The sequence below is a fragment of the Carettochelys insculpta genome, chromosome 19 (assembly GCF_033958435.1).
Source record: "Carettochelys insculpta isolate YL-2023 chromosome 19, ASM3395843v1, whole genome shotgun sequence".
NCBI classification, from domain to species: domain Eukaryota; kingdom Metazoa; phylum Chordata; order Testudines; family Carettochelyidae; genus Carettochelys; species Carettochelys insculpta.
In genome coordinates this window covers 13,978,384-13,999,522 of record NC_134155.1, presented here as the reverse complement: position 1 = coordinate 13,999,522, position 21,139 = coordinate 13,978,384, and the positions used below count along the sequence as shown (strand labels likewise).

Below are 21,139 nucleotides of genomic sequence, written 5' to 3'. Positions count from 1 at the left end.
AGAAAAGCAACCAATCTTGATGTAAAAATTGTCAGTTATTACCTTAGGTACGTTTGCATATGTATGTTCTCTTTCCTTAAATCCATGATATGTCCTTGTCTTGAATAACGTGTGCCGATATGGTTGCCCCTTTTCAAGGGCGATATGGAATCAGAAAAGGCTCAGAAGAGGGCAACAGAAATGCTTAGGGACATGGAACAGCCTCAATATGAGGAGAGACTAATAAGAGTGGGACTTCTCATCTTGGAAAAGAGACAAGTAGGGTGGGATATAATTGAGGTCTGTAAAATCATGATTAGTATGGAGAAAGTAAATAACTAGGGCTGTGTCTACACTACCACCTTCCTTCAATGGTGATTAGGGTGTTGAGAGTTTACTAATGAAGTGCTGCCGTGCATAGGCAGCACTTCATTAAGCAAATTCCGCTCCCCCCCCCCCCCGCCCCGCAGCGACTCCAATGTTTTAAACTTCAAAGTACTGGCACGCATCTAGCCGCGGTGCACCCACTGGCACTTCAAAGTGCCGTGGCAACTTCAAAGTCCCCTTACTCATCAAAACTCCCAACACCGTAATTACCATCCTTCCTTTGAAGGAAGGTGGTAGTGTAGACAAGCCCTAGGACTAACTAGAAATCACCAAGTGAAAGTAATAAATATCAGGTTTAAAACAAGCAACATGAAGTAATATTTCATACAATGTGCAGTCAAATTTTGGTACTCCTTGCCAAAGGATGTTGGAAAACCAAGACTATAACAGGGTTCAAAACAAGAACTGGAATATTGGGCTAGATGGACCTTTCTTCCAACCCTCTGTTTTCTGTCCTTATGTGAAGTGATTCCAATTTGTAAATACTTTTCCTGTTCAGAATTTACACCTTACTTCCACTCTCTTTGTCTACCTTCAGCTTTCAGCCGTTGGATCATATTATGTCTTTCTCTGCTTTTTGACGAGCCCATTATTGGATGTTTGTTTGCCATGTGCGTACTAACAGACTGTAATTGTCACCCCTTAGCCTTCTCTTTGTTAACTAAATAGAGTAAGCTCTCTGAGTCTATCACAATTTGGCAGGTTTTCTAATTTTTAAATCATTTTCTTGGTTCTTCGCTAAATTCTCATATTATCTGTATTATTTTTGAATTCTGGACACAATATTCCAGCAGCTGTTGTACCAGACTTTGAAAGCCAGATACTGTTGTAAAGAGTGAGAGCCCCATGAAACAAAATTGAGCATTCTGTCAGGAATTGGGTGATCCAGATTCTAGTCTCATTTTAGCTGTGTGATCTGCTGTCACCTTGAAGAGACTGAGGTACAGAGTAAGTACAGTGCCCATCTTCAAAAAATAGCTGCCAGTCTTTGTATGTCACTTGGAGATATATGCATGAAAATTGTGGCTATATATCAATGTTGCCACTATTATTGAATACACTTATCTTAATACTGTAAGGCTAAAATCTGTGACCCTTGATATTGGTCTGACATTTCAATAAGCTCCACATTCACGGTCGTCTTAATAGTTCATATATGCAGGATTGCTCTTTTCATATGTACGCTAAAAGCTGTGTGGGTCTTTTTATTAATTATTTACTGATTTAATTCTCAAATGGTTGACTAGAAACTCCCCATCCTCCACCCCAATAAAGACACAAAAACACTTAAGAAACCTCACCTAAGGTATAATTGGTACAAATAAAGTTGAAAGTGAAGAAAAAATAAATGTTAGCATAAATCATATTTGTGGACATCTTTGGAGCCCTTCTTTTTACATTCTTGGACGTGCATACGGTTATCTGGAATTCATTTTTCCAGATGGGGATACAAATTTTGTACCTACAGTGCTGCAAATTTGCAGGTATCTGCAGTGGTGAATACAGCTATCTCTGTCTCATTTTTTTAGATAGGGATATTGATACCAATTTTGTGTTGTCCCATGGCCCTGGACATGTTCAGTGTTCTTTAACAAAATTATGTGTATGCACACAGTACTTATAAAAGTACAGTTGTTACTTACAGCAACAGCAAATATTATATGATTTTGTTAGGCTAACTATATGAACTTGTAATTTTCCAATATTCTCTTTTTGCACAGGTTATAGCGTATTTCAAGATTTTTTTTAAATCAAAATTTTGAAGTACAGCACAGGGGAAACATTTAACACAGGACTGAAAGAAAAAATAAACAGAAAGCCCAATTTGTCATCTAGGATATCTTTCTCTTGTTCCCTAACAGTTGTTTGATATAACATTTAAGATCTAGCCATAAATGTATTTGAAGTTCCCCATTTCCACACCACTGTCCTTTCAGCGCCTCATCAAATTGACACATTTTCATAGTCTTCCTGTTGCCAACCACACACGTAACATTACACACCGCTTTGCTCAAGATCATATGTCTTTCAGCATATTTTACACAAGAGCTGCCCTTTCTTGAGAGGGAGATTGTTTTCTGCACCTTATACTGTTCTTAAAATGTGTTCTCCTTGCTTACTAGTCTTTTTCATTGCTTAACCTAGAGTATCCACTAATCATTAGCAATTAGAATGGCCTGTAGTTACCCATTTTTTAAAATTACACCAAATGTCATATATCGTCATTTGAATTTCCCATAATGTTTGAGGGCTCTCCAAAGTAACAAAGTAAATTTATTATCTGTCTCACCTTTTTTATCTCTTCATTTTGAATAATAATATAAATACTACTTTGTTTTTTAAATGTTAGACACACAAAGGAACTGAACAGGAATAGGCCGTTTGTGAGCATTCCAGGATTCAAGATACACACTGAAGCTACATCTACACCGGCCCCCTCCTTTTGGAAGGGGCATGTAAATGAGGCAGTTTGGAAGATGCTAATGGAGTGTGGACATGAATATGCAGCACCTGATTAGCATAATGATAGCCATGCGCAGTTCAATAGTGTCACATTTGGAATGCACACCACCCATATAGCCAGGGGCCTTTTGAAAGGACCCTCCAGATGACGGGGCTTTTGAAATCCTGGAGGTCCTTTTGAAAGGCCCCCATCTAAAAGGGCAGAGTATGTTCCGAAAGCGGTACTTTCGAATTGCACATGACCATCATTATGCTAATGAGACACTGCATTTTCATGTCAGGGCCTTATTTTAGCATCTGCCAACGTTGATCATTAGCATGCCCCTTTTGAAACGCAGGGGCTAGAGTAGCCAGGGGCCCTGAGTACATCTAAACCCCATAAAATTCAGAATTTCATACCAGAGAATATCTCAGTAAAGTCTAAGCACAACAATGGTAAGGACTCCACTTTCTCATTTCTGCCTATAGTAACCCGATCCATCAGTCAGCCCTGACTTCTACTGCCAAGGCTCATTAGATTTCTCCACAGATACATCCACTGCTACAGAAATTCAGATTCTGCTGACTCCCAAATTTGTTTCCACAACAACTTTGCTTATCAACCCAAACCTGACTCCTCTAGTGCCTTTTGTTTAAAGTTTCTTCCACCTTGAGCCATTAGTCATCCACTTATGCAACTAACCATAGTATCTCCCTCCTTTCTGTATGACCCTCCCTAATAGCCACTTTGGGATGTAGAGCAGATTACTGTCTCAGTTCTCCAAGGTGCTAGCTCTCAGACTGAGCATTTAGAGACAGCACTTTCCTTGTTCATTCCCCCGCATCATCCCAATTACAGGAAATTGAAGAGCAAGAAAAGAGAGCTGAGGAGGCGCTGGTGCCTGAAACAAACATGTTGTCATACTCTCGGAGGGAGAAAATATTGCTCTGCACCCCCTTTACTGCAGTTACTGTACTTAATGTAGGAAATATCACATCTTTCATATCAGAGTGGAATTTATGCATAAATACTCACTTTTAAATGGAGAGCATTGGGTATAGCCTTACTGTGAATTTAGATTTGGCTTTTGGGTTAAGTAGATGAAATCCTTGAGATGTCCATGATTGTTTTACAGCTGCAAGTGAAAGCAACAAGATCCCTGAAAAGAACTATACGCAGTTAAAGGGGCCAGCAAGTCTGGCCTCATCTCCTCTGTTTGTATAATACTTCAAAAGCAAAGAAGGGATGGCTAAATTACTGATTTACTTTTACCCATAAAAGGAGCTTATCATGGGAAAAATTCAAAGAGGAAAGCCAGGATATACCGTACTTGTAACCTTGTTTCATTGAATTATTCCTTTTATGTCAGTCACACAATTAAAAATCGTAACTCACACTAAACAATAATAGAATAGCATTTATTTAAATATTTTGGGTGTTTCCTACATTGTCAGATCTATTGATTTCAGTTACAGCACACTACAAAGTATACAGTGCTTACTTTGTTTTGTTCTAATATTTACATTCTAAAAATGAGTATTTTTTCAGTTCACGTAGTACAAGTACTATAACACTGGCACTGCACCACCCAGAGGAAATGCAGACTTCAGCTCCAAGGTGTACCATGGCTCCACCTCACTCTTGCGCAGTGTCCTCAATGGCACCAAAACAGTGCCATACCAACACGACATCAGAACCGCCCGCAACGCAGCACTCTGCTCAGCCCAGGGAAAGGGACACTGGCTCGGTGGACAAAATATCTTCAGTGTCGTACCCAATTCAGTCGAACCCTCGGCACTGCCTGCCTTGCTACACCTGTGTCAGTGCTCAGGTTCATCACAAGAATTGAATGCCTGACCCCTGGAAGAGGCAGCACTTACTCCCCTAGCATCTTCTCCTAACATTCGAGTCCAGTGCACTCTGCATGGCAGGACATTCCACTTACTGTGGTTGTATCCTCCTCTGCCTCCTCCATGGTTTGCTTACCATTATTCTCACCACCACTAGGCATCAGAGCGGTCCTGACAGTAGGCATGGTCTCCCTGCTTTTACACCCAGTCGGCACCATCCAAGATGTTGGGGCACTGTCCTCCATCACCACACCCATCCACCTCAGCACCATATCAGCCACCACAGCATTCTGGTACCGAGGACTTCCCCTCAGAAAGGGGACAGGATTCCCCACTCCACCCCCTTCATCCTCATCTGACTACACGGTGCTCTCAGTGTCACCCACTCCCACAGATGATGCAAAGGCCTTTCAGGACGTCTTTTGCAGGCCCAAGACAGAAACCTCCAAGAGGTGCTCGTTAAACAGTACTGACTCCTGCACACACTGCAACCTCCTCCTTAATGCAGGGAGGCTCTCCCCAGGGACGAAGCCATAATGAACCCTGCCAATGTCATCTAGCAAACACTGGCCTCTATCTTGCCCACAAACAAAAGGGTGGACAAAAGGTACTTTTGTTGCATCCGAGGATGTAGAGTTTCTATTTACACATCCGCACCCTCATTCTCTGGTGGTACATGCAGTTTGCAATAAAACCAAGTCTTTCTGCTCTACCCCCCAGGACAAAGCCAGAAAAAAGTGGGACATAATGGGGCATAAGGTATATTCATCTGGTACACTCCTTCTATGCACCTATATAGCTATGCTGACCAACTATGACTATCAAAACTACTCCAAACTTCAAGAGGTGGTTCCAGCACTGCCGGAATACCAACTGCAGGCCCTCATCAGCGTCATCCAGGAGGGGCACACCATTGCCAGTACATCAGTGCAGTCCATGATGGACATAATGGACATGGCAGCTTGCGTCATGGCATCCACTGTGGTCATGCATCACATGTCCTGCCTCCAGCCCTCAGGGGTCCCTAAAGAGTTTCAACAAAAGGTGGAGGACCTCCCTTTTGATAGACAACACTTATTTACTGAGAAACTGATGATGTCCTCCATTCCATGAAGGACTCTAGAAACCATTCTGCATGCTCTTGGCATGTATACCCCTCTGGTCAAGCGGGCCTGGTTCTCTTTTTGTCAACATCCATGAGAACACTTCCCACAACCACAGCCCCACTTTGAGCAGCACCAAAGACACAGACCTCAATGATGATGCTGTGGAGGGCAGTAACACCAGCAGTCTTCGACATGGCACCCACAGCCACCAAAGCAGCAATTTTGAAGGTGTGGTTTAGAGTCTGGGAGATCATTTAGTTCAGACCAATGCATCTGCAAACCAACGTTTCTGCCATCACCTCCACCCATTTTGACATCGATGGCATGCCATCACCATGCACCCTGCAAATTTGTGCATATGTGCTTTATATTCACAGGTATCTACATCTGCAGATGTCAACATGTATATGCGTGGCTCATTTTTTGCAGATATGGATGTGATTGCAGATACACATTTTGTGTACACATATGCAGAGAATCTCATAAAATGGATGGTGCGTGGCCTGGACACACAAGATTGCACATTTGGATGATTTACCTGGTCATAATTGAGAGTCCTTTTTTATGGCCTTAAGATTTATTGGCTACTAAAGTCAGAACACACATTACAAGCGTTAGAAGCACAAGAAAAGAGAAAAAATCCTTTCAACAAATCTGTATCTTATCATTTCTCTTCTCCCCCTGCAAGAGTTTTAATATTTAGAAAATGCATTTATTGAAAAAAAATTTTAACCATTACCTTATTTGATTAAATAAAACCTTTTGCAAAGTTATCACTGCAGACAGAGAAAAGTTTACAACTGGATCTCAGTTCAGTGGAATGCTGTACCTGTCTGTATGAAATGATACAATAAAGCAATCAAAAAGTTCCACTACTTAACAGTATGCAAAGTTAAGTATCTGCATAAGATCATAATGTTAATTTTGTAACAACTGCTGTTAATTGACTGTGTGAAAGTTTTTAAAACTATTGTTGTTCTTTACATGTTCTCTGTGTTACAATAAGGAATTTCCAATTAATTTAGCTTATTTTGGAGAACTGATATGACTCAATAAAAAAAAATAGAATTGAGCACCATGTTTCCCCAATCTAGTATTCTTATTGATGTTTTTATAATTTTGAAGGAAGAGATAATTTGCTCAGATTACAGAAGCAGTGAATGTTCTTTATTTTTATGCTATGTTTGTTTTTCAAGTAAAAAAACTTCACATCATTTCAGCTACTCTATATCTCTGTTTAGACATTTTGCTGGAATTTCCTTGGACAGTTTCACATTTGTCCATCACTTGCACCACATGAACACATTCATTTTTTAACTTAATCATGATAAAGTTATCACCTCAGTACAAAATAATAAGGGCTGGATATAGAGACGCTAGTAAATAAGCTACAATTTAAATAGGACTCGTGTTCTGCAAAAATTTTTCAAACATCTTACAAAGATCACATCTGTGGGAAAATCCTGGCTCCGTTAAAGTCCATAGGAGTTTTGTAGTATGTCATTGCAAATTAAAGGCCTAGCACTCAATCCAGCAAGGTACTTGCACACCTTGACCCTAAGCCGGCAAAATGTTTGTTGGGTGAAGCCTACATAACCAAGCAAAAGATAATTTTTGTAAATGTTTCAAGTGATAAAAATTCTATTATTATAATAAGTTATAGTAAATGAACTGGTATCTGATAGCAGCTGACAATAAATATGTTTTGAAATCAATTTTATAGAAATTCAGTTACTACTTGTTTGCATAGATTTTTCTTATGGAACCTGGGGTTGAAAAACAGTTCAAAATTGGGAACTGGTAGATGTGAAACCTAGCACTGTTTTAAATCCACTTTTGAACTGGAAAAAATTTCAAGTAGAGTGTTGCTTTTAATTTTTGCAAAGTTAAATGTTTAACAGTGCAAAGTCCTAGGTACTGATGAATTTTTAAACCTTGCCTTCAACACTTGTAAAGTGTCTTATGTGTAAACATTGATTAATTACTAAATTTGATTACTCCTTGTTTATGTTGTATTGAAATTAATTTTTAAATAATATTTTCAGTAATCCCTTCATTGCTAACATTTGTTCAATAAGTTTTATTGGCAGTTCTGTTTCACTGTAATTTTAATCAAAATACATATTTAAAAACAAAACAAAGCAGTCAGGAAATGGAATATCCTGAAATGAATTGGTTTATGTCACCACTATCTAAGAATGTAATGAAGCTAAAATTATCTTTGATAATTACTTGGGTAAACCACCATAGTCAACTATACAGTATGGCATCCGTGTAACCAGATGTGTCATCCTCTTAGACGATCCTATATTTGCAGGATAGATGAGCTCAAAATGATAAGTCTGAAGCAAGATTCACTTCACTGAAGGGATTTGCTTACAGTATTTAACTACCTAAAGTGTATAATATTTAAAAGATAGTGGTATCTAGAAACCCAGTACTGCAATTTAAAAAAGATATTTTAATTGTTTTCCACAATGAGAGCAGTTTCTCCACTCTCTGACTCATGGGAAGAATATGCTTTCTAGCTCGCACTCTGGCTAGTCATTACACTTTGCTCTGCAGGAAACTCTTCGGTGACTGTACCGCTACGACAGTGCTCCACAGCTGGTGTGCCACAAAGCGGTGCTTAGTGTGCCTCAAAGCCACATGCCAGGAGTTCCAGCTGCTAGTCAGCTGGATTGATTTGTCTTCTGTTCTCCTTCTCTGGGGCACCTGGCATTGGCCACTGTCGGCAGACGGGATACTGGGCTGGATGGACCTTTGGTCTGACCCAGTATGGCCGTTCTTATGTTCTTACTCTGCACACCCACCCCACTGCTTGGTGGGTTAAGTAGGTGGCGGTGGAAGCTCTGGTGTGTTGGCGGCTGCTCAGGTGAATTTCTGGCATTGAATTAGAGCGGGGGAAAGGCTGGGGATTAGATTATAGTGGGGAGCTGGGGGTGCCTGACTCTGGGGAAGAGGAGAGAGACTGGTTTAAAGCCTCTGGAGGAAGGGAGGGGGATTGCATTAGGGTGAGGAGATGGGGTTGCCTGGCTTTGGAGGAGGGATGGGGGATTGGATTAGAGTTGAGGGTTTGGGGTGCCTGGCTCTGGGGGGTGGGGGAAGGGATTGAGTTATATATATTGCACGTGCTGTGAAATCGTAACGAATGCTGAAGTGTGCCACGAGGTGATAAATGTTGCCGAGCACTGTGCTAGGATGATCATGCAAAGCATATGTATCCTGTTTAATGGGGTGTGTTGGAGGAAATGGCACAGGTTACCATGAATAAAATGGAGCCACCTTGTTGTAAAGAGATAAGAAGTGTGTTTCAAAAAAGGTGAGATGATGGCTACATCTACACTAGAGAGTTTTATAGACAAAACTGGGGTTTTTTCTACAAAACTTGCAGAGCATCTACACACAGTGTGGCTTGTCGACAGAAACTGTCCGGGGGGCCCTTTTGTCAACAGAGCGGATTGAAAGATTAATCCGCTTTTATCTGTAGACACAGTCTCTGTCAACAGAAGTTTTGTCAGAACATCTCTTCCAACAGTAACTTCTGTAAACAGATGCTTCTAGCGTAGATGTAGCCGATAAGTGTACTGACAAGGGAAAGAGTTAATTGAGGAGATATTGAAGTACTTATATCAGACAAGAAGAATGCAATCAGAGAATAAAAAATTGGTCAATTGCTGATACTTGTATGCTTAGGAAGCCAGGATAACACCAGCAAATATAACCATAGAATTGACCCATAATAATCCGACTGAATAAAATTACATTGGCTATAATGTTTAATACTGGTGCCATCTTAATACAGTTACCAAGATTAATGATTTCCCACATCTTACCAGCACACTCGAATGGTTTTGTATAATTGCAATTTACATTGTCATGTGTTGTAGGATGGTTAGATAAACAGGAAGACCACCGAGACAATGGAAAACAAAACAAAAACAATCGAACATGTTTATCACTGGAACAATTAAATGGCTCCAATGGCAGACACCAAATGAATTATGCAATATGTAACTCAATTTTCTGGGCCCCAGATGTTTCATTTTTCATGTATGAAGATGACTGAGCTTTGAATGACAGATGCAGGCAGTCCTTGATTGCTGTGTAGGTCACGTGCTTGTGTATGACTTATATATTAGTTGCTTTTTATGGGCTGTTGCTGTGTCCAACATGGAAAATTGACATCAGATTGGGCTACTCAAGGCCAGACCATGAGTAATTCCATAATTTTGGTATGCTTTCTGTTTAAATGAGGGATAAGGAAAGGTTTCTGGTATTTAAATTCTACTATGGCAGTATGGAATCAGTGAAAGAAGAAAGGAGTTGTAAGAAACAATCACAACTTATAGTTGGAAACACTAGATATATTGACTGAGATCTGTTTTAATGATTAATGCTATATAGCGTTAATGCGATAGTTAAGTAAATTGGGGTGAATTGTGGTGCATTGATGAGCACTCATTTAATGCTTCAGTTCTTCTTTGAATATTTGTCTACACAGATCCCACTGTGTAGATGTGTGAGAGAGAACCTGGAATCTCTTAACTAGCTGTTTCTGGTGGGGCTCTGCAAGTACCCTGTATATTCTTGTGTCCCTTACAGTGAGGCTATTAAAGGCATATCAGCCACAGCTGCCACTCCATTCCTTTCCATAGGATTGCTTCTGGGCAGCAGTAAGCCTGGGATTTCTGAGACACATTTTTAATTTGCTGCCAAAATGACCTGGTTTGTTTCCCTCACGACCTTCCACAAGTTCCTTAATTCAAAGAGTTCTAATGAAGGTATTCCAGGACTAAAGTTAAGTGATATCGCTAGCTGCAGCGTGAGCATGTTAGTTCTGGTATTCTCATCTGACATGTCAATTGATCTTTCTCTTTTAAACCTGTTAGACATCATCTGACAAAGCCATGGCCTGGTGCTGCTCCCAACCTCTGCATTTGGGAGTGTATAATCTTGCTGACTATTTTGGGAACAGACCCTCCTTGGCAGCTCTGGAAAGCAAATTGGAAACTTTTCCCTTTGTAGTCTGTTCAGAATCATGTTTATCACTTGCTCTCTTCTGTGTAGCTTTCAGTTAGCGTAGTTGGTGTCCATTTAGCCACTGTATCAGTACAGAGGTTGCACTTCCCTCATCTGGCAACCCCGAGACATGACTGGTCCCTAGCAAAGGAATTTGCGGAACGAAGGGACATCCACTGTCTTGGACCCCATTATCTGCAGCCCCAGCAGCCCCCTTACCTGCCCCTAGCCCTACTGGGATGATGCCACTGGCCCCAACTCTGCACAGCCATGGATGCTGGTCCAAAGAAGCTGGCCCTGGCCACAGAGCTGGGCTGCCAGTTCTAAGGGCACAAGCCCCTCAGCCACCCCTGCACAGGGCTGCTGGCCGCCCTGTTACTGGATACAGTAATTAATAAAATGGTAATCCCAGCCTTTTTTTTTTTGGTCAATTTTAAATTAAATTGAGCTAGAGTGCAGTGAAAACGTCAGAACAGAACAAGATCAGTGTTCCCTGTAAGCTGAATACTGGGGCAACCACCCTGGAGAAATTCGTATGCCACCTATCTGATCAGAAGAGCTCCCACCAAGCCCACAGTCATCAGCTTGGGTCTACTAGTGGTGCACATTTGCACATGCCTTGATGCACATAACAGTTATTCTGCACATGGCTGGGGAAAAAATAGAGGTAACATTGCTCTAAATTCAGGACAGTGAAAGGCAAGTGAGGCAGTTGTTTATCTGAGAATCACAGAAGAATTGGATGGTCCTTATAAAATGGACAGCGATGAGATATAGTAATCTTGGTGTTTATATTGCTGGTTTTCTTCTTCAGTGTTCACAGCCTATTAAAATCAATAGGGCAGTTCACACCTCTCTTGGAGTTATTGTTTGATGCCATCTGCAGATTCAGGATTGTAATCAATTCATAGTTTTCATAGTTATTTAAATTTAATCATATTCTTTTAAGTGTTGTATCAGGTTTCAAGTTAAAACCATAAGATCAGATTCTGCACCCCTTGGATGGCAGAATAGGCATGTTCTTGTTGAATAGTGACATTGAAATAAATGGAACTGCTGAGTTTACTCAAAGTGGGCAAACTTCATAGAAACTAGCCCACAAAAATAGTGCACTGGTGTGACCTATGTGGTTCTGATTCCGAAAGCTGTTTTCTAAACCAAAATGGTATCCTCGACTGTCATCAAGGCTGTGTGTTACACAGTGTGGTGTAAGTAATAAATGAAAGCTTGTTTTTATAAGTGCATAGAAAGGTGAGGGATCTTGCATTTTTTTTTAATAAATACTGTTGCTGAATAAGCAATGTACACAGCTATTAGAGACTTTGAGAAATAAGTGATTTTAGACTGTCAGAGTGCCAGTTATTGATGTGGTAGTTGAGCTTTTACCATGAAAAGAAGTAATCCTTTTGAAGATTCTTCTGAATGCTGTTGACACTTGCTCTTGGAAAAATGTACAGTAATTTAATTCATTGCTGTACTTAAAGATAATATTTATAGTAACAGCACAACCTCACAGGGTCTTCAGATGAGTATACTATAGATCAGTGTTTTCCAAACTCAGAACATTCGTGCACCCCTTTCAGGACTTCAGCCTTATTGGTGTACCCCCTCTCCCGGTGCCATCCCAGCGCTTTTCTCAGGATTTTTAGCAATTTACTTTTTGCCGCATACTCCTTGAAATCCTTTCAAGTACCACCAGTGGTACATGTCCCACACTTTCGGAAACACTGCTATAGATGTTTAGTTTGACATGCTTGGGAGTCAGAATTTTATTACATGCATACAGAAGTATTATGACATAGAAATGCAAGATTGGAGGAACAGCTGTGTGAAAAGGAGACAGTATTATACCCCCAACTGAGCCACATGGTATGTCACTGACTATAAGGACAAACTTGCCCTTAGGGACAGGTGGACACTTCCCACTGTAGTCAGTGAGATTTAAGGGCAGAGCTTGAATAACTATTTTTAGAGTCGTGCAAGCTTACCTCTTGTACATGACTATCCCGTCAATGCTATGGTAAGTCTCTTCAATTCTGTCCCACATAGAATATTGCTTTAAAGTACAGGGATTTATACTTCTTCTTAATTAGAGACAGGGATTGTCCTAACAAGTTCAAGCACTTCGGCTGCTTCTACATTCACCCGCTCCTGTTGGAGGTGGCATGGTAATGAGGCAATTAGAAGCAGGCTAATGGTGCACTAATGTGCATGTTCAGTGCTTCATAAGCATAATGGCAGCCACATGAATTTCAAAGTGCAGACTTCAAATTGCAGATTGACAGTGCAGATGGGGGCAGCTTCAAAATTAGCACCTCACTTCAACATTCCCTTACTCCGATCTAGTTTTGTGGGAGTAAGGGAATGTTGAAGTGGGGCGTTTATTTTGACACTGCCCCCATCTACACTGTCATTCTGCAATTTGAAGACTGCATTTTGAAATTTGTGCAACTGCTATTATGCTAATGAGGCACTGAATATGCATGTTAGTGCCTCATTAGCCTGCTTTGAATTGCCTCGTTACCATGCAACCTCAGACAGGAGGTAGCATGTGTAGAAGTAGCCTTTGCCTTTGCCTGCCAGGTACTGCATTCAGCTCCAGCTTATGTCTCTGCTTTCCCTTCCTTTTACTTCCGGTCTAGTGCTCTTTTCTTGTCCAAAGCCTCTCTCCTACCTCCCTGTTTTGTATCCCATTCTCACAATGTTCCTTATGAGTGGGATATTCTCACTGTTCTCAAATACCAGGCAACTTTTCCCTTCTTTTTAAAATTCCTCCTCAAAAAACATTTCTTCTTTGGGTAGTAACAGAGACGAAGCTGTGCTAGTCTATACACTATCAAAACCAAAAAGCAGTCAAGTAGCACTTTAAAGACTAGCAAAATAGTTTATTAGGTGAGCTTTCGTGGGACAGACCCACTTCTTCAGACCATAGCCAGACCAGAACAGACTCAATATTTAAGGCACAGAGAACCAAAAACAGTAAGCAAGGAGCACAAATCAGAAAAAGATAATCAAGGTGAGCAAATCGGTGAGTGGAGGGGTGGGGGGGAAGATCAAGAATTAGATTGAGCCAAGTATGCAGACGAGCCCCTATAGTGACTCAGAAAGTTCCCATCACAATTTAAACCATGTGTTAATGTGCCGAATTTGAATATAAAAGCCAGCTCGGCTGTTTCACTTTCCAGAACGGTGCGATAATTCTTCTTCAGTAACACACATACCTTTAGGTCATTAACAGAATGCCCCATTCTATTAAAATGTTGACTAACTGGTTTGTGGATCTGGAGTGTTTTGATGTCTGTGTTGTGCGCATTGACCCTTTGTCTAAGGGAGTTAGAAGTCTGTCCAATATACAAAGCATCTGGGCATTGTTGGCACATGATGGCATAGATGATGTTAGTAGAGGAGCATGAGAAAGAAAGGCATGTGTGTTACTGAAGAAGAATTATCGCACCGTTCTGGGAAGAGAAACAGCCGAGCTGGCTTTTATATTCAAATTCGGCACATTAACACATGGTTTAAATCATGATGGGAACTTTCTGAGTCACTATAGGGGCTCGTCTGCATACTTGGGCTCAATCTAATTCTTGACCTTCCCCCCTACCCCTCCACTCTCCGATTTGCTCACCTTGATTATCTTTTTCTGATTTGTGCTCCTTGCTTACTGTTTTTGGTTCTCTGTGCCTTAAATATTGAGTCTGTTCTGGTCTGGCTATGGTCTGAAGAAGTGGGTCTCTCCCACAAAAGCTCACCTAATAAACTATTTTGCTAGTCTTTAAAGTGCTACTTGACTCCTTTTTGTTTCTTCTTTGGGGTGTCTCAGAAATTACTAGTGCAGGACTTTTACAGCCCTTCCAACTCACTGGGATTTCATTCTCTATATGTCTGAACCATTATGTCTGTATTAGATTGTAATCTTGTAGGCAGGGACTGTCCTCTTCAACTTACGTTTGGAGCCAGAAATCTTATTGGCTTGGGAGGAGTGACAATAACACATCTTTTTATTACACAGAAGTTTTCCTTTAAGAGCTGGAAAGACTTTTTTTTTTCCTCAAGTGAGATTAAAAAACAGTTCATTCAGTGCTTTAACTTGACCTTTTCCATCAGACATGTCACTGGAGATGTCTGCTTTGGTCATTGAAATGTCCTGGTACTTATCTTGTTAAGAGACACTGTTTTCCATATGCAAATCCTTTTCTAAAAATAGTTTTGTTTTAATGTGTGGTTTAGCAGTGGAAACAGACATTTAGGCCTGATGCTTAAAAAAACAAAACAAAAAGAGATTTCTATTTCAAAACTGGCATAAAGGATAAAAGTATCATAGGTTCATATATTCACTCTGTCTGTCACTGGTACCTAAACAGTTGGAAATGTCTTTGTCCCAAGGGAAAAATATATAGTCTGATAAATAATGTATATTATTAATTCAGAACATCTTGTACATGTCTTCTTCCCAGTAAAATAATTCATCAGCTCAATACAAAGCAGAAAAGACTGCACTGCAAAACACATGTTGGTCTGTTTTCCATATTGTTCAAAGGAAACCTCATCAGGCAATTCTTGTAGCTCCTGTAAATATTAGAAGTTTTGTAGAAATAAGGGATAAAGCTTAAAACAATTGCCTTTTATTTTTATGTATAAAAAAGTGTATGTATATGTAAGCGTTATATAACAAAGAAATGACAAGCAGTCTATCCTTTTTCATTTTTTTTGTTTCATGATTCAGAGGCCAAAAATACAAATTTTGAGCAATCTATTCTAAGTTCTGTAAAATTGTGTTTTGCATAACGTTTGCAAGCCAAGTATTTTTAGATAAAATGTACAGTGATAGTGACCCTGCAGAAGCAAACGGATGCATAATTCTTTTTCCAGATCTCTTCAAAATTCTTTGGGCTTTTGATTGTATCAGCTCTGGCAATGAAATAGACCTTAGCCTTTGAGCTCTTCGTTATTATCATTTATACAGCATCCACATTTCAGTAGATGCTGCATATAATAGAAAGAACACACAGGTCCTTCCCCAAAGAGTATGGGATCAAGATTTTCTGAGTTTCTTCGAACTTATTAAATAGTATGTAAACATCGGAAAGAAACTGGCAGGCATAGTGGATGAGAGGGAAATAATTATCTGTATGCACAGCTGAGATCCAAAATGGAGCCAATAAGTAAAAAAATTTGGTCTTTCAGACTTGTCCTTTTACGATATTCTTTATTGTGGCATTTTTCTAAGTTAATCTTAAAAATTGCCCAATAGACTGAAAACTCAACCTAGGGGCTCTCTTCATTGTCTAGTAACAGTGCTTGTGTTCCTTTGTTTTCCCAGAGCTGATGAAATTGAGATAATCATGACGGACCTCGAAAGAGCAAATCAGGTAGGATGTTAAAACAAATTTTAATCATAATTTTTTTAAAGCTTTCATGAATTTTGATTTTTATCTTGGGAAATGTTCCCTTCTCTGGTGGTCTTCTGGCAGTCCTTGTGTTTTATCCGTATTTGGTAGTCCAAGCTTACTACTTCTATGTGGCTGTGCAGGCTGCAAATAAAGTAAAAGAAACTGTGTAAAGGCTCTATTTCTGCAATAGGATAATAGATGCTATTTACAAGCAAACATACTTTTACTCATTTTGTTTTATGAATGCCTCAGCTGCTTGACACAGGGTGTGCCCATAGATAGTGCCCAGCATAATCAAAGTTGTACCTCTTGTTTTTTCCAGTGTTGTTTTAGCTATGTTGGTCCCAGGATATTAGAAAGGCAGGGTGAGGGAGGTAATAGCTGTTGTTATTTTCTCACCGACAGTAGTTGGTCCAATTAAAGATATTACCTCATCTATCATATCTCTCCGTTGTTCTTGTTGACTACGTGAGGGAATTTAGTCAGTTCACTCACAGCAGTGAATCTGTAATACAACGGGCAAATCAGCTCTCTTTAAAAATAATGGTGAGCCACTGATCACCTCAAACCTGATCAGGTGGATGAAAGCAAACAGATAAGAGCTCCAGTTCAAATTTTCAAAAAGTGACTAGTGATTTTGTGTGCCTCAGTGTTGGGGTGGTCCATGGAAAATATTAAAATAGGAAATTTTGTTAGAAGATGTTAAGCATTTGCCCTTTGCAAGTCCAGTTCCTTTAAGCTAGAAAGGTAGCCATATTAGTCTTGTCTTCAAAAACCAACAAGAAGTCCTGTGGCACCTTGTAGACTAACAGATATTTTGGAGCATAAACTTTTGTGGGCAAAGACCCGTTTCTGATGAACCCATGGAAGCTTATAGTCCAAAATATCTGTTTGTCTATAAGGTGCCACAGGACTTCTTGTTGTTCCTTTAAGATGTCTCCCTCAGTTGAGGTAGACTCCAAGGCCAGACTGGGCCCTGGAGTGGAGCTGGGCTGGAATCAGAGTGGAGTTGTAGCTAGGAATGGAACTGCTTACAGGGCTAGAAAGTTCTCCCTCCCTTTCCCAATTAGGGAGTCATCCAGACCCTACTTCACACTCTGTGCACCATGTTTCTCCACACTCTGTTGGGGATCATGCCTTACAATTTGGGTGACCATGGCTGTATACAAAGAATGTATTTATATTTGGTTCAAACTGGAATGTCATTCAGAAGAGATACTCAAAGAACAGCAAACCCTTGTTATTTAAAACATCATTAACTGAACTTTTCTGCTTAAAATAGTAAATATATTTTCTTTTTCAAATACAAATATTTTATATCTGAAAAATAATTTCCTTCTCTTAGCTGCCAAATCCTGAGTTCAGAATCCTGAAGCTTCCTTGCTTTATTTGACAACATGCCTACAACTTTTACAGCCAAGTGGGAAATGTTGTTACCTTTGCTGTTGCAAATAATGATGTATTTCACTTTGTAGAAGAAACGCAAATCCCTGATCTCAAGTCTTGGAAAGAAACTGGCTCTTCATTTAACTTCTAGGCTATTCAGAGACTACATTCTTATTTGCTAAGGACCATCTCCCCTCCCTCTCAGAAAGTGCTAAGAAAACTGAGCAGGTTAAAACTAGAATGTCTGGAAAAGAAGATAGCATCCCCTTCAGATCTCCAGAAGCTGAAGCTGTGCAGTTGCTCTGTGATTCTTTCACTTCATCCAACTTCTCACTCCTGATATACTTCAGCCCTTTAATCCGATGATTTCTGATCATGCAGTGGGCATTCTCGGGGGTAGGAGAGCGTGCTGTCGGTTGTTTTCACACTGCCTTCATCAGTTCCCAGAAGGGATTATCTCCCCAGGCAGGATTGTAGACCCTTATAACTGCATTACACTGAAGTTAGTGCTTTTTGATTGGAATATTTGGGAAAATAAAAGTCACTGGTCAGTTAAGAGCAGATGTCACACATTAAGGGTAGGGGAGAGTGTTATACTTCAAGAAGAGAACATCGACCATAAATTAGGGTTTATCTTCAGTGCATTGTTAGCTCCAGACATAATGTATTTTTCCCAGCTCCTGTGCACGTACAAATCTTGGAGCAAATGGTGAGTTGAAGCTTGTGTGCAGCTGACAATGGTGTGTGTGTCCAGCAGCTTGAGTTTAACAACTCCTCAGATGCTAATCCTCTCACTCCGTGCTGCTAACCGACTCGTTATGTAATTTAAATATATTATAGAACAGCCATTCTCACTGCACTTAAGCCAGGCTAACTGGAGTGGGGAATCTCAAGTGTGCTAATTTAAGATGCCTGTTGCAGTGAAGACAAGCCTTTCGAGAGGTCTGCTGACTGGAATAGGAGTAGCCCAGGGTACTGAATTGGACAGAGTATGAAGTGGTATTAGGGTTGCTCAATAAACAGTAAAGAGTGCCACAGACCTGAAACGGAGGAACAATGCTGAAGAAGCAGAAAGATAGTGATAATGGAGAATGAAGCAAAGTATTAGAGTAGTGAGAGAGATAAACTAGTTTAAAAAAAAATGAGCTGCTATATATAGAAGGTTCCATCGGGGAGAACAACTTCATAATTAGTTAACATTTAACTTTAACACTCGGTTTAGGGTTTGAAGGATTCTACTCATGCATCTAATGAAGTGGGTCTTTGCCCATGAAAGCTTATGCTCCAAAATATCTGTTAGTCTATAAGGTGCACAGGACTTGTTGGTTTTTACGGGTTCTACTGATACTTGATGTAATTGCCTTAGTTGGAAAATGCTACGTTTTCTGTTGCAGGCTAACAGAAGAACTGTCTGAAACAGCAGATGAGCTTGTATCTCATTTTTTTGCTTCTCTGTTAATCTTGAGAACTCTAAAACTGAACACTTGAATTGGTGTCAATAAAGGAACAAAATGGAAGTGTATCTAAATACAGCAGAGCTTTGCAACTTTTCAGTATTCTAATCCACAAACCACGTATTTCTCAGAAAAAAAAAATGGAAGATTCACCTGACAGTTCTGTAAGGATTTAATTAATAGGGCTGTCATGAGTAATATTTTATTGAAGTTTCATTTTATGCAATGACTGCATATTTGTCAATATGCTGTGAATTGTCATAAGAATTAAAATAAACTGCCCTTACTTGCCAAGTAAATGCATTTGACATAGTTTGGGACTCAATATATGAGTTTCTGTTGTCTAATTCACAATTTTTTTTTCTGTGAGGTTTGTGAGATTCTACTGTATTTTTCTATATGTATAATGTGCATGCACCAGGTTGGATCTGTTGGATCTGCTTGGTGCATCAGCAAGTCAATGGATCTTCTGCCCCTCATCTGTTTTTCCCCCCAGCTGACAAATACTGGATGATGATAAATTCTTGCAAATGAATTGTCCTTCTGCTGCTATTTTCTCCAGTATCCTTGGGGTTGACTGATAACAGACCTTGGAAATCGAGGCTTCTTTGAAAACAATAATTCACTGTGGTGTAAGAACAGAAATTCTCTGTAATGTTTAATAAAAAGAAAATATTCGCTTGAGATTCTGGTATTGACTCCAAGCAACTGCAGATGGCACGTAAATTTATCTGCCTGTAGTTTCATATTGCTGAAGTTTGCAGATCTATATGACCAAATACTGGGTATCCAAATTTAAAAAAAAAATACACAACACATAACTGATACCATTTTTTCCTTAATAAAGGTGTTTGAAAGTATGTTCCCCAACTATAAAGGAATGCCTACATTAAGGAACTGCCAGTTGATTGGCATTGACTTTATTATAATAGGTTAATCCTTTGAGGAATCAAACATGATTTAAAAAAACAAACTCAGATTGAGATATGTCATGTTTACAGCATTTCCTGTGAAGCGAGAGAGAGGAAAATATAAGAGACTTTTCTCCCTGCAGAAAGCATTGAGAATGCACTAGAAAAATATAATTTAGGTATTTTTTCAGACAGTATGTTATGTATGCCATGTTGTATCTTTGGAAGGTCAGCATGTTTTCATCGTCTCCCTGTTCCTTTTCATGAGGCTGATAGAGTTCCTGAATTTGTCCTTCACGCAATCGTGTGTTTTGTAGGGTAGAGATAATTGCAGAATATAGACAGTTCTGTCATAATGGAACAAGAAAAGAGGAAATGATTTTTTTAACGTGCTGGGTGAAATACGCAGCAATTTGTTAAAGGATCCAGACTAGATTAATGCTATGTGTTTAATGAATTGAGTTGTTTGATTTTAAGATCAGTACAGGATGAATTAATAATTAAAAAATAATTGAAACAAAAGAATATTAAAATGTAAAAACCCCTGCATCTGCTCTAGCAAGTATAACCAACAGCAATAATTTTCTTTTATTCCTGAAAAGCATAAAGAAAATTAAATGATTTTGGCAGACACAGTTCTCACATTTTTTTAAATTGAGTATAATCTCCTCTACTTCTAACATATCATGCTGGAAATTTGTTTGGATTTATAGATCAGACTAAGTACAATTGCTATGAAATGTGGGTGTGTCAGACCATCATATGGAGTGATTTTTCCTTGCTAACTAAACAACACTGGCAACAGCATATATACAAGCAAGGGTAGAGGCCAACAATTAGTTTTGTTCCAGAACTGGTGGCAGCACCAACAGTGATGAAAACATGTTCCTGTTTTTATTCACCCTGAAGATAGTCTTCTCAGGTCAGCATAACTCCATCTGCATTGAGACTGATGTAGCTCATATTAGAATATTTGGTTCTTCTTTGAGTTATTGTTTTTGTGCATTCCAATGTTGGTGTGCGCACATACGTGCATGCTCAGGTACCGCAAAATATATCCCCTAGCCGGTAACTTGCACATTGGAGTGGTGCGATATAATGCCTAGTATAGGCACCGACCAATCTGCTCTGTCCCCCCTGCCCCTCTTAGTTGCTTCTTGCCTCAGTGTCGGTTTCTGGAACTCCCTTTCTCTCATGTGAGCAATCTT

At 39.7% G+C, this 21,139-nt stretch overlaps 1 protein-coding gene across 4 annotated transcripts in view; it reads left to right on the top strand.

The window, feature by feature from the left end:
• Window positions 1-21,139, top strand: part of CUX1 (cut like homeobox 1) — a 420,256-nt gene that overhangs the window by 259,192 nt on the left and 139,925 nt on the right. For all 4 annotated transcript variants that reach the window (XM_075013971.1, XM_075013970.1, XM_075013967.1 and 1 more), the window contains one exon: window positions 16,111-16,159. In XM_075013971.1, the coding sequence (XP_074870072.1) occupies window positions 16,111-16,159 (49 nt within the window). The remainder of the gene's footprint in view (window positions 1-16,110; window positions 16,160-21,139) is intronic.